At 54.9% G+C, this 10,770-nt stretch overlaps 2 protein-coding genes across 3 annotated transcripts; both read left to right on the top strand.

Annotated features, from left to right (window-relative positions):
• The first annotated feature begins 122 nt into the window (after nt 1–122).
• CLIC1 (chloride intracellular channel 1) lies at nt 123–6,712 on the top strand. Its single transcript, XM_020286934.2, has 6 exons — nt 123–398; nt 2,296–2,405; nt 2,601–2,726; nt 2,886–2,992; nt 3,580–3,761; nt 6,329–6,712. Exons 1-6 carry the CDS (start codon nt 360–362, stop codon nt 6,488–6,490), a joined length of 726 nt encoding a protein of 241 aa, XP_020142523.1. The 5' UTR covers nt 123–359; the 3' UTR covers nt 6,491–6,712.
• A 291-nt stretch (nt 6,713–7,003) lies between these two features.
• DDAH2 (DDAH family member 2, ADMA-independent) lies at nt 7,004–10,590 on the top strand. Of its 2 annotated transcripts, XM_012740994.3 has the most exons (7): nt 7,004–7,233; nt 8,051–8,410; nt 8,530–8,629; nt 8,751–8,824; nt 8,968–9,087; nt 9,966–10,115; nt 10,291–10,590. In XM_012740994.3, exons 2-7 carry the CDS (start codon nt 8,114–8,116, stop codon nt 10,405–10,407), a joined length of 858 nt encoding a protein of 285 aa, XP_012596448.1. In that variant the 5' UTR covers nt 7,004–7,233; nt 8,051–8,113; the 3' UTR covers nt 10,408–10,590. The 2 variants fall into 2 exon arrangements, with proteins under 2 accessions (XP_012596448.1, XP_012596449.1); XM_012740995.3 differs by lacking the exon at nt 7,004–7,233 and having other exon boundaries at nt 7,786–8,410.
• The last annotated feature ends 180 nt before the right edge of the window (nt 10,591–10,770 follow it).

The raw sequence follows: 10,770 nt of genomic DNA on the forward strand, positions 1-10,770 counted from the left end.
CCATCTAAATCCTCTGGGAGACCTGAGGACTTTCCTGCGGGACCCACTCCCTACTCCTTCAATCCCGCCCCCTCCCGTTCTCCTCCCCAGGTTCAGGGCGGGGCTCGTTGGTGAGTCAGCGGCTCCCGGCTCCAGGCTCCAGGCCGCCTAGGGCCAGAGCTTGAGGAGCCGGGTGTGGGTTCGCTGGGCCGGCAGGTAGGCCGTGTCTGGGGCTAGTGGGTCTGACTAGGCTTGTATCGCTCTGAGGGAACAGCCCTAGGTCTGGGGGAGAGAATTCCTGACTGTGAGACCCGCCTTCCTTGGCCCCAGCCCCTCCCAGTTCCCCCAGCGACAGCCACTTCCTGGTCCTCAACGCAACCATGGCTGAAGAACAACCGCAGGTCGAATTGTTCGTGAAGGTAAGAACACCTTCTCTCTCCTTTGCCGTCCAAATTCCTGGAAGCCAGCCCCAGCCTCAACTCTCAATCCCTTCCCTCCTTGACCCCCCACTCCCAACCCCACGTGCAATCTTTTGGGGGGGACGGGAGGGGGAGAAAATTAACTTGTAAGCAGGGAATGAGAGTTTTAGAATTAGCCCAGAAAAGTTCGTAAAAGTGCGAATTTCTAGCAGCCTAAAGGAAGGGAAGGTAGAGAAAAAGGAGAGTTTCCAGGAGTAAGACTGGGGTGGGTGGAGGGCGAGCCGAAGGAGGGACGGGGAGAGAAAGGGGCAGCGAGCGGGAGCCCAGCGGGGTTGGGGAGGGTAGAGGGGCAGCAGCTGGGGCGTGTGGCCCCAGGAGGAGCTCGGAGGGTGAGGGTGCTGTAGGGAGAGGTGTGGGGCGCGTGTGGCAGGGGCGGTTTCAAGGAAGAGGGTGTGTTGAAGGCTTGAGAGTGAGGGAAGAGCACTGGGAAGAATTGGTGGGGTGCGAGGAAAGAGAGGGGAGTGGGAGTGCAGCTCGGAAGCGGCTGGAAAGGCGATCCGGTGATGACGAACGTCCCCAGGACGCCAGAGAAGGGGAGGCGGCAAGGAGATGGGAGTTCCGTGGTAGCTGCCAGAAGATAGGTGGGAGAGAAATCAGGAGAGCTGGGTTAGGGCACTCAGGATTTGGGAGTTGTAGAAGCAGGAGAAGATTCGCCCGACTCTCTCCTCTCTCTGTGGTGTGATGAGGAGAGGTGGTCCCGTGGCTTTTGGGGATGGAAACCGCAGGCTGCCGCCTTCTCTGTGTCTGCCCGGCTCTTCCCCATTCCAGTGGCCGCTCCCCTCCCCACCAGCGCTGCCCTCTTTCCCGGTCTGGGGACCTCATCTCAGTGCCCTCCCTCTAGCTTCGGTGTCGTCCCCTCTGTCTTCACGTCTCCCTGTTGCACATTCTCCCTACCTTCTGCTTTCCTGCTCCTTCCTTTCCACTCCCCCGCTTTTGTGTGTTCCTGCATGTCTCTCCCTTTCCTTTCTACTCAGGTCTCAGGCAGCCATTCCCTCTTCCCAGGCCCAGTGAAGTTCACCTCTCTTGGGTCTGCCTTCTTAGGTGTGGTCCCACCTCACTCTCACACTCGCCTCCGCCTCCGGGGCTATATTTACTCCTTCCTGGGTGAGGCTTTGCCGCTGAGAATCCAGGCCATGTCCTGTGTAGGAAGGATTATCTGCAGTCAGAGGACTTGTGCTGGGACACCCCAGCAGTGCAGGTGGGGGGCTAGCTGCCTAGGCCTCAGCCTCACAGGTCCCTGCCCCCACTTCCTTGCCAGGAAGGAAGCTGCTGAGGCCAGAGACAGAGAGATGAATCACCCTCAGCTTAGGGGGAGGTGTCCCTTGGGGCAATGAGGTCATCACTTGCTAATTAGAGGGCAGCCCCCTTCTGCAAGGCCCTCCACATTTCTAGGGTGACACTTGGGACCCCTTGACTCAACTCTCCAGTCAGCTGCCAAACCTCACTCCACCTCTCCTGTCCTCAGACACTACTCCATTCAGGAACCCAGGAGTCCAGGCCTCTAGTCTACAACTCTGGCCCCACCAAAGTCCCACACTGTTGCCTCTCTAGAGTACGGAGTTCCCCAAGATCCATTCCCTTGGCCTACCTTCCACCTGTCCTCAGTCTCTGGGAAACCAGAACCCTGCCTTTGCAGAAAATTTTCCCACTGATCTACCTTGGTTTGATGTAGGCCCAAGAATGGGGAAGCCAGTTCTGGGGGGAGCTTTTAGTGGAGGACGGTGTATGTGTCATGACTAGACAGAAAACAGCTGGTCTGGGAGTAGCAATGTAGAGGATGGCTTGGGGGTGTGTGGGGTACACTGGGCCTAACCTTGGAGTGGGGGTTGCTTTTCAGGCTGGCAGTGATGGGGCCAAGATTGGGAACTGCCCCTTCTCCCAGAGACTGTTTATGGTGCTCTGGCTCAAGGGAGTCACCTTCAACGTCACCACCGTTGACACCAAGAGGTGGGCTCACTTCTGTTCCTCTAAACACCCCTTGCGTACATACGTGTGCATACACACTCACCCACATAGTCCTTCTATCTTGAACCTTTTTCCCCCTCTACCTGGAGTCCCTTTCTCTTCCCTCATCCCTTCATCCCCTGGTTCTGGTTCTCTCTGACCCACTTTTCCTGTCCTGATGCCTGGGCCCTTCTCTAGGCGGACCGAGACAGTGCAGAAACTGTGCCCAGGAGGACAGCTCCCATTCCTGCTGTATGGCACTGAAGTACACACAGACACCAACAAGATTGAGGAATTTCTGGAGGCAGTGCTGTGCCCTCCCAGGTATAGGGACACTCAGAAAGGGGAGGGGGGACATGGGAGACTCTGGGAAACAGAGAGGTTGAAGAATGGAAAACAGATGGTGATGGGGCTGGGGCAGGGAAGCTAGCTGAGTCTTCTCCCAACGAGATATCTTACCTTGTTTTTCCCATTGGCTTTCAGGTACCCCAAGTTGGCAGCTCTGAACCCTGAGTCCAACACAGCTGGACTGGACATATTTGCCAAATTTTCTGCCTACATCAAGAATTCAAACCCAGCACTCAATGATAGTAAGTCTTGGAGGTCAAAGGCCTGGGTCCTGGGAGGAACGGAGAAGAGTCGGGGTTAGAGGGTATTAGGGGGTACCTGGAAGTTCAGAGAGATGGAGCAGATGTTGGTAAAGCTCCCCCAGCCCCTCCATTTTTGCTTTACCTCTGTATTTCCCTGCATTTTCACTGGCTGAAACTTTTAGGCCCTCTCATTTGTCCCCTAGCCTCTTCTGCCCTATTGGGGACATTAGTTGGCTGCTGGCCTATTTTCTGGCAGAATAGGGTTATGCTTAAAAACAATGACTAGATCCAGACCACCTGAGTACAAATCCAACTATCTGTGTGACTTTGAGCCATCATTTAACCTCTCTATAAATCCAATTCTGGATCTGTAAAATGAGGATAACAATGCCCATTTCATGGGTTGATATGAGAATTAAATGGAGTTTTGTTTTTAAATGTAAAGTACTTAGAATAACACATAGAAAACTAACTACATTAGTGTTAGCTATTATTATTTTGGATTGGCCATTAGTATCCACCCCATATGATGCTTCCTAGACTATGTCAACCTCTCGAAGTTCTAACCAATTTCCTCTCTTGCACAGATCTGGAGAAGGGGCTCCTGAAAGCCCTGAAGGTTTTAGACAATTACTTGACATCCCCCCTTCCAGAAGAAGTGGATGAAACCAGTGCTGAAGATGAGGGCATCTCTCACAGGAAGTTTCTGGATGGCAACGAGCTCACCCTGGCTGACTGCAACTTGTTGCCCAAACTCCACATAGTACAGGTGTGTGGTCATTTTTTGAGACAGGGTCTCGCTTTGTTGCCCAGGCTAGAGTGAGTGCCGTGGCGTCAGCCTAGCTCACAGCAACCTCAAACTCCTGGGCTTAAGCAATCCTCCTGCCTCAGCCTCCCAAGTAGCTGGGACTATAGGCACGCCCGGCTAATTTTTTCTATATATATATTAGTTGGCCAATTAATTTCTTTCTATTTATAATAGAGATAGGGTCTCGCTCTTGCTCAGGCTGGTTTGGAACTCCTGACCTCGAGCAATCCGCCCGCCTCGGCCTCCCAGAGAGCTAGGATTACAGGCGTGAGCCACCGCCCCGGCCTTTAAGGAGCTCTTTAAGGAGCTCCCCTAAAGGCTTTCCATGACAACCACTCCAAAGGTGGCGACTTTCTTAGGGTGATTTCCATAGATTGCTACTAATGGAAGACCCCACCCCAGTCTTTACAGCACTTGCTGGCAAGACCACTGTTTGAGAGAATTACATTCCATAATAGAAGCCACGGGTACTAACAGACTGGCTGAGAGTAACACACCCCAGTATTACTTTGAAGAATGTTCCTCCTATCTGTGATAACTGCCAAATCCCCAGATTAGACAGAACAGGCTTTTCCTAAAGTCAAAGCTTTAATTCTTTTTATAGCTTCAGTCTTCACTTCCTCTTGTGAAAGTGAAATACTGGTTCTCGTGTTTTTGTCATAGCCTCAAATCTATGGTTTAGTTTGTGCAACATGGGCCCAATGTCAGTCTGCCACGCGACTGTGTAATCCAGCCTTCTTGTCCCGGCATTCAAGAACCTCCACCATCTGGCTTCTCTTCCTACTGATTCCTTTTTTTTTTTAGACAGAGTCTCGCTTTGCTTCCCAGGCTAGGGTGAGTGCCATGGCGTCAGCCTAGCTCACAGCAACCTCAAACTCCTGGGCTCAAGCAATCCTCCTGCCTCAGCCTTCCGAGTAGCTGGGACTACAGGCATGCGCCACCATGCCCGGCTAATTTTTTCTATATATATTAGTTGTCCAATTAATTTCTTTCTATTTTATAGTAGAGACGGGGTCTCCCTCTTGCTTAGGCTGGTTTTGAACTCCTGACCTTGAGCAATCCACCCTCCTTGCCCTCCGAGAATGCCAGGATTACAGGCATGAGCCACTGTGCCCGGCCTTGCTACTGATTCTTATCTCCCATGTGAATCATCTCTCTCAAGTCCTCATAGTCTTGTAACATCTTCAGCTCTCCTCTTCACTTAGTGAAATCCTGGCCATTAATAACCAGCCCCCTTCAAGATCACCTCATTCCATGAACAGGCCACTGTATATACTAGGCATTGAAAGACACAAAGATCTATGGTGATTGGTACTTGCGTCAGCAAGTTGTAATCTTTTTTTTTTTTTTTTTGAGACAGAGTCTCGATCTGTTGCCCAGGCTAGAGTGAGTGCCGTGGCGTCAGCCTAGCTCACAGCAACCTCAAACTCCTGGGCTCAAGCAATCCTCCTGCCTCAGCCTCCTGAGTAGCTGGGACTACAGGCCTGCGCCACCATGCCCGGCTAATTTTTTCTATATATATTAGTTGACCAATTAATTTCTTTCTATTTATAGTAGAGACGGGGTCTTTTTTTTTTTTTTTGAGACAGAGTCTCACTGTGTTGCCCGGGCTAGAGGTCTGTGGCCACAGCCTAGCTCACAGCAACCTCGAACTCCTGGGCTCAAGCGATCCATCTGCTTCAGCTTCCCAAGTAGCTGGGACTACAGGCATGTGCCATCATGCCTGGCTAATTATATATATTGACCAATTAATTTCTTTCTATTTTTAGTAGAGATGGGGTCTCACTCTTGCTCAGGCTGGTTTCGAACTCCTGACCTCAAGCAATCCACCCGCCTTGGCCTCCCAGAGTGCTAGGATTACAGGCGTGAGCCACCTCTCCTGGCCAATGTCAATTTCTTTAAAAAAAATCAAGAGGAAAAAAGTAACGCCATGGAATGAGGTGGTCTGGAAGGGGGCTGGTTATTAATGGCCAGAATTTCATGAAGTGAAGAGGAGCGCTGAAGATGTTACAAGATGCTGAGGATTTGGGTAAGATGATTCACGCTGCAGATAAGAATTGCAGGCAGAAGCCGGGCGCGGTGGCTCACGCCTGTAATCCTAGCTCTCTGGGAGGCCGAGGCGGGCGGATTGCTCGAGGTCAGGAGTTCAAAACCAGCCTGAGCAAGAGCGAGACCCCGTCTCTACTATAAAATAGAAGGAAATTAATTGGCCAACTAATATATATACAAAAAATTAGCCGGGCATGGTGGCGAATGCCTATAGTCCCAGCTACTTGGGAGGCTGAGGCAGGAGGATTGCTTGAGCCAGGAGTTTGAGGTTGCTGTGAGCTAGGCTGACGCCACGGCACTCACTCTAGCCTAGGCAACAAAGCGAGACTCTGTCTCAAAAAAAAAAAAAAAAAAGAATTGCAGGCAGAGAAGCCAGATGATGAAGGCTGGTTTTATCATGTAGGTCTTGAGAGAAGGGAAAGACCAGCAGTGGCTTCCCTGGGGCTAACATGTTTGTGGCTCTCCTCTCCCCATCCCAGGTGGTGTGTAAGAAGTACCGGGGATTTGCCATCCCTGAGGCACTCCGGGGAGTGCATCGGTACTTGAGGAACGCCTATTCTCAGGAAGAATTCGCCTCCACCTGTCCAGATGATGAGGAGATCGAGCTGGCCTATGAGCAAGTGGCCAAGGCCCTCAAATAAGCCCATCCTGGAGTTCTCTCAGCCACCTCCATTTTCTCCACAGAGGCTCTGGGTAGTTTCCATATTGCTACCCAATGGACACACTCCAAAATGGCCAGTGGGCAGGGAGCCCTGGAGCACTGTGCAGGGCTGGGAAGAGGGGAGGGGATGAAGGCCTGGGTGAGATTTTTATTGTGGGTTGGGTAGGACAACCTATTTCAGTAATAAAATACACAATAAAAATCTAGTGGTCTTTCTTACACAAAGGTGGCTTGAAGTGACGGTGACACCAGATGAGGAGTAGATCAGTGATCTTGAGCTCAGGGCAGAAGCCATTTGTGGCGGGGCTGCGATTTTTAGTGCGGGTCCACCGTAGTGCTGTCCTGTGATCCATGTCGCATTTGCAGTCCCGCCACCAGGGCCGGCCAGACCTGGGTGGGCCTAGGCAGCGCTCGCGGGGCGGTGCTGACTTCTGGCAAGGGGGGCCCAGTTTGGGTGGAATGGGCGCGGCATAGCTGGGCGGAACGGGTGTGGCCTCCAGAAGCCCCGCCCCGTCCCGCTTAGACAATGCCCCGGAGCAGCCAGACCGTCTCGCCCCCGCCCCATCGTAGTACCTGAGCTCGCCTACCCGAGGACCCCCCAAATTTGGACCTCCCAGTTCCCGAGGCTTAAGACTGGGACTCCTTTCCTCACCAACTCTGTCCACAGGGGGTGGGACCCCAGCCGAGATCACAGCGCGACTGGAGTGGGGGTGGCAGTTGGAGGTGAGTCTGGGATTGGGGGTGTCCCCTGGACCGTGTGGGGGCCGGAGTTTGGGGATGCCGGGACCATACCTGCACCGGACAGAGTGCGGGGAACCAGCATGTGGGCGCGGAGCTGGTGGAGTGCACTTTGGGGGAAGATGTACTGGGGATCGGGTCCGGGAGCCTGGAGTGCCCGGAACCACGCCCACTGTTTCCCCGCCCCTTGCATTTCGTTTTAGACCTCTCCCAGTCCTCCGGGACTAAGTCTGGTTTTTACTGGGTCGTGCTAGGGGCAGCGTGTCGGGCCGGGGTGGAGAGAGGATGCTTAACTCCTTAGGCTCTAATTCCTCCCCTCACCCCTCTCTCCTCGCCTCATTCGGGCATCCGGGACTTCCATCCCCCAGGCCCTGACTCTCTCCCCAGCTTTCTCCGCGTCCCATAGTCCCTGTGGGTCCGGGGCCAGACTTAAGGTCCCTGTACCAGCGAGCAGCTGAGGGTTAAGGGGGCGGGGCCGCTGCATTTTTGGGGAGTGAGCGCATCCTAGTGGTTGCCAAGAGGGGCGCCGGCCAGGGACCTAACCTAGCCCCAGAGCCCGGGCAACAGGTGTTTTGGAGATTAGGGATCCCAGCCTTGTTCTTCGGACTCCTCTTAAAGAAGCAGACTCGGGAGGGTGCGGGTAGAGTGAGGTCGACGGGAGAGGAAGGTCGGGAGGGGGTGGGGCGGAGTGGGAGGGGCGCCCAGAGATGGCGGGAGGAAGACCTGGGCGCTCTTAACGTCGCCGCACACCCTTCTCTGCATGTCTTTCTCTGCCTCCCACCTTTTATGTTCCTTCTCCCAGACAGGTGAAATAAGAGAAAACCAAGAAACCAGCACGGCCGGAGGGGGCGTCTCTGTGGATGGGATGGGGACGTCAGGGGAGGGGCTGGGCCGCTGCTCCCATGCCCTGATCCGGGGGGTCCCAGAGAGCCTGGCGTCGGGGGAAGGTGCGGGGGCCGGCCTTCTGGCTCTGGACTTGGCCAAAGCTCAAAGGGAGCACGGGGTGCTGGGAGGTAAACTGAGACAGCGACTGGGGCTGCAGTTGCTAGAACTGCCTCCTGAGGAGTCCCTGCCACTGGGACCACTGCTTGGTGACACGGCTGTGATCCAAGGGGACACCGCCCTAATCACGCGGCCCTGGAGCCCCGCTCGCAGGCCAGAGGTGAGCGCCGCCGAGCAAGGGTGTGGTAGGGAAAGGTGGGAGGAGCTGACGTCCGGGGCTTTGGGGAAGAATTGGGAGTGGGACTGCGTCAGCCCCGCGCCCCCTTCTCCTGCCCTAAGGTTGATGGGGTCCGCAAGGCCCTCCAGGACCTGGGGCTCCGAGTTGTGGAGATGGGAGACGAGAACGCGACGCTGGACGGCACTGATGTGCTCTTCACCGGTGAGGCTGGGCGCCGGCACTCCCGGGTCTTGGCACAGGGACACGGAGCTGGGGGGACTGGGTCGTCTGCGGCCCTGCTTCCAACTCCCGCCCTCAGACCGCCGCCGCCTCCCGGACTCAGGCCGGGAGTTTTTCGTAGGCCTCTCCAAGTGGACCAATCACCGAGGGGCGGAGATCGTGGCCGACACGTTCCGGGTGAGGACAGGGACCGGGCCTGGGAGCGAGCGGGTGGGAAGGGCCGAGAGCCCGAGGGGAGGGAGCGGCCGAGCGCGGCCCGTTGGAGGGTTTCTGCCCTCGCCCTTCCCTCGCTCCTCAACGCCTGCCCTTGCTCTCCCCAGGACTTTGCCGTCTCAACTGTGCCCGTCTCGGGCCCCTCCCACCTGCGCGGCCTCTGTGGCATGGGGGGGCCCCGCACCGTCGTGGCGGGCAGCAGCGACGCCGCCCAGAAGGCAGTCAGGGTGAGGAGGGCGGGCCGAGGGAGTGGGGCAAACGGAAGCGGCGTGGCTCCGGCCGGGCTGGCGGGAAGGTGGGAGGCTTCGGGAATTAGCCCCATGCCTGCCCTCACCTGGCTTTCCCTCTAGTGGTCAGAACACGAAAGTAAATAAGAAGTCACTACAGGCCAGGCGCGGTGGCTCACGCCGCCGTAATCCTAGCTCTCTGGGAGGCCAAGGTGGGCGGATCGTTTGAGCTCAGGAGTTGGAAACCAACCTGAGCAACAGCCCAATCAGCAAAAGCGAGACCCGTCTCTACTATAAATAGAAACAGATTAATTGGCCAACTAATATATACAGAAAAAATTAGCCGGGCATGGTGGCGCATGCCTGTAGTCCCAGCTACAGGCTGAGGCAGGAGGATCGCTTGAGTTTGAGGTTGCTGTGAGCTAGGCTGACGCCAGGGCACTCACTCTAGCCTGGGCAACAAAGTGAGACTCTGTCTCAAAAAAAAAGAAGAAGAAGAAGAAGTTACAACAGCGGGACAGGGAGCTGGGAGACTGCAGAACAGGGGTGATTGACTTGCTCTTCCAGAGTTTCAAGAAATTCCCCAGAGGTGACTGACATCTAAGCTGTGACTCTAAGTATGGATAGGACAGACAGGTGGGGGCTGAAGAAGGGAAGAAGAGAGTTGCAGGTGAAAAGAACTGCATGCGAGTCCAAGTTGGAAATTAGGAAAGGTAACCAAAGTGCTTAGAACAGTGTCTGACACATAGTAAACCTATGTGCTTGCTGTCATTATGCCACAAATGTAACTCTATCCCCAGCCCTTAGTGGTGGTAGGGCAGGCAGATTCAATTGTTGAGAAACTGAGACTTGCATGCTTCCTCTTTTCTCTTCCCCAGTCAATGGCAGTGCTGACAGATCACCCATATGCCTCCCTGACCCTCCCAGATGACGCAGCTGCTGACTGTCTCTTTCTTCGTCCTGGGTTGCCTGGCGTGCCCCCTTTCCTCCTGCACCGTGGAGGTGGGGACCTGCCCAACAGCCAGGAGGTGAGGGAGGGTAGAAGCTCCACCACCAATAACCAGAAAAAGGAGTTTCGGGTTTTCCTAGTGGGAGGATAGAGGGGTCTCTTTTCTAGAAGCCTGGGTGAGGCCCATCTAAGGGGGGGGCTGGCTCCGACCTCAGCGTCTTACTCCCTCTCTCCATTCCATGTCCTCCCTACAGGCACTGCAGAAGCTCTCTGATGTCACCCTGGTACCTGTGTCCTGCTCGGAACTGGAGAAGGCCGGTGCTGGGCTCAGCTCCCTCTGCTTGGTGCTCAGCACACGCCCACACACCTGAGGGCCTGTCCTTGGGTAGGGCAGCATGGAAAGTAGAAGAGGAAGGAGGGTTAGATAGAGATGTTGAGTAGGCAGTAGTGGGGGAAGGGCCTCAAGACGGGGGAGGGCAGAGTGTGGGAAAAAGGATAGGGGCCACTGGGTGAGTATTCTCTCTCAGAGCCAATAAAATGGAATTGAACTTTTAGACTGGGCTGTGGCTGGTGTCTTACTGGGGCATAGGGATGGGGCAGGGCTGAAACCGAGGTTGGGGTCAGTTCAGGGAAGGTCTCTTTCATTCAAAAACCTCCCATTAGGCATTTACTGACTCATTGCCCAACCATGTCATAAGTGCTTGGACACAAGATAGAAAAAACAGAATTTCTGT

Source organism: Microcebus murinus, chromosome 5, assembly GCF_040939455.1.
Source record: "Microcebus murinus isolate Inina chromosome 5, M.murinus_Inina_mat1.0, whole genome shotgun sequence".
Taxonomy (NCBI): Eukaryota; Metazoa; Chordata; class Mammalia; order Primates; family Cheirogaleidae; genus Microcebus; species Microcebus murinus.

Excerpts from the sequence above, each read along its gene's own strand:
- CLIC1 (XM_020286934.2), top strand. The coding sequence starts at position 360 with ATGGCTGAAGAACAACCGCAGGTCGAATTGTTCGTGAAG. Across the intron at positions 399-2,295 it reads AGGTCGAATTGTTCGTGAAG|GCTGGCAGTGATGGGGCCAA; the intron begins GTAAGAACACCT and ends GTTGCTTTTCAG. Across the intron at positions 2,406-2,600 it reads ACCACCGTTGACACCAAGAG|GCGGACCGAGACAGTGCAGA; the intron begins GTGGGCTCACTT and ends GCCCTTCTCTAG.
- DDAH2 (XM_012740995.3), top strand. The coding sequence starts at position 8,009 with ATGTCTTTCTCTGCCTCCCACCTTTTATGTTCCTTCTCCCAGACAGGT. Across the intron at positions 8,825-8,967 it reads TCGTGGCCGACACGTTCCGG|GACTTTGCCGTCTCAACTGT; the intron begins GTGAGGACAGGG and ends TGCTCTCCCCAG. Across the intron at positions 10,116-10,290 it reads ACCTGCCCAACAGCCAGGAG|GCACTGCAGAAGCTCTCTGA; the intron begins GTGAGGGAGGGT and ends TCCTCCCTACAG.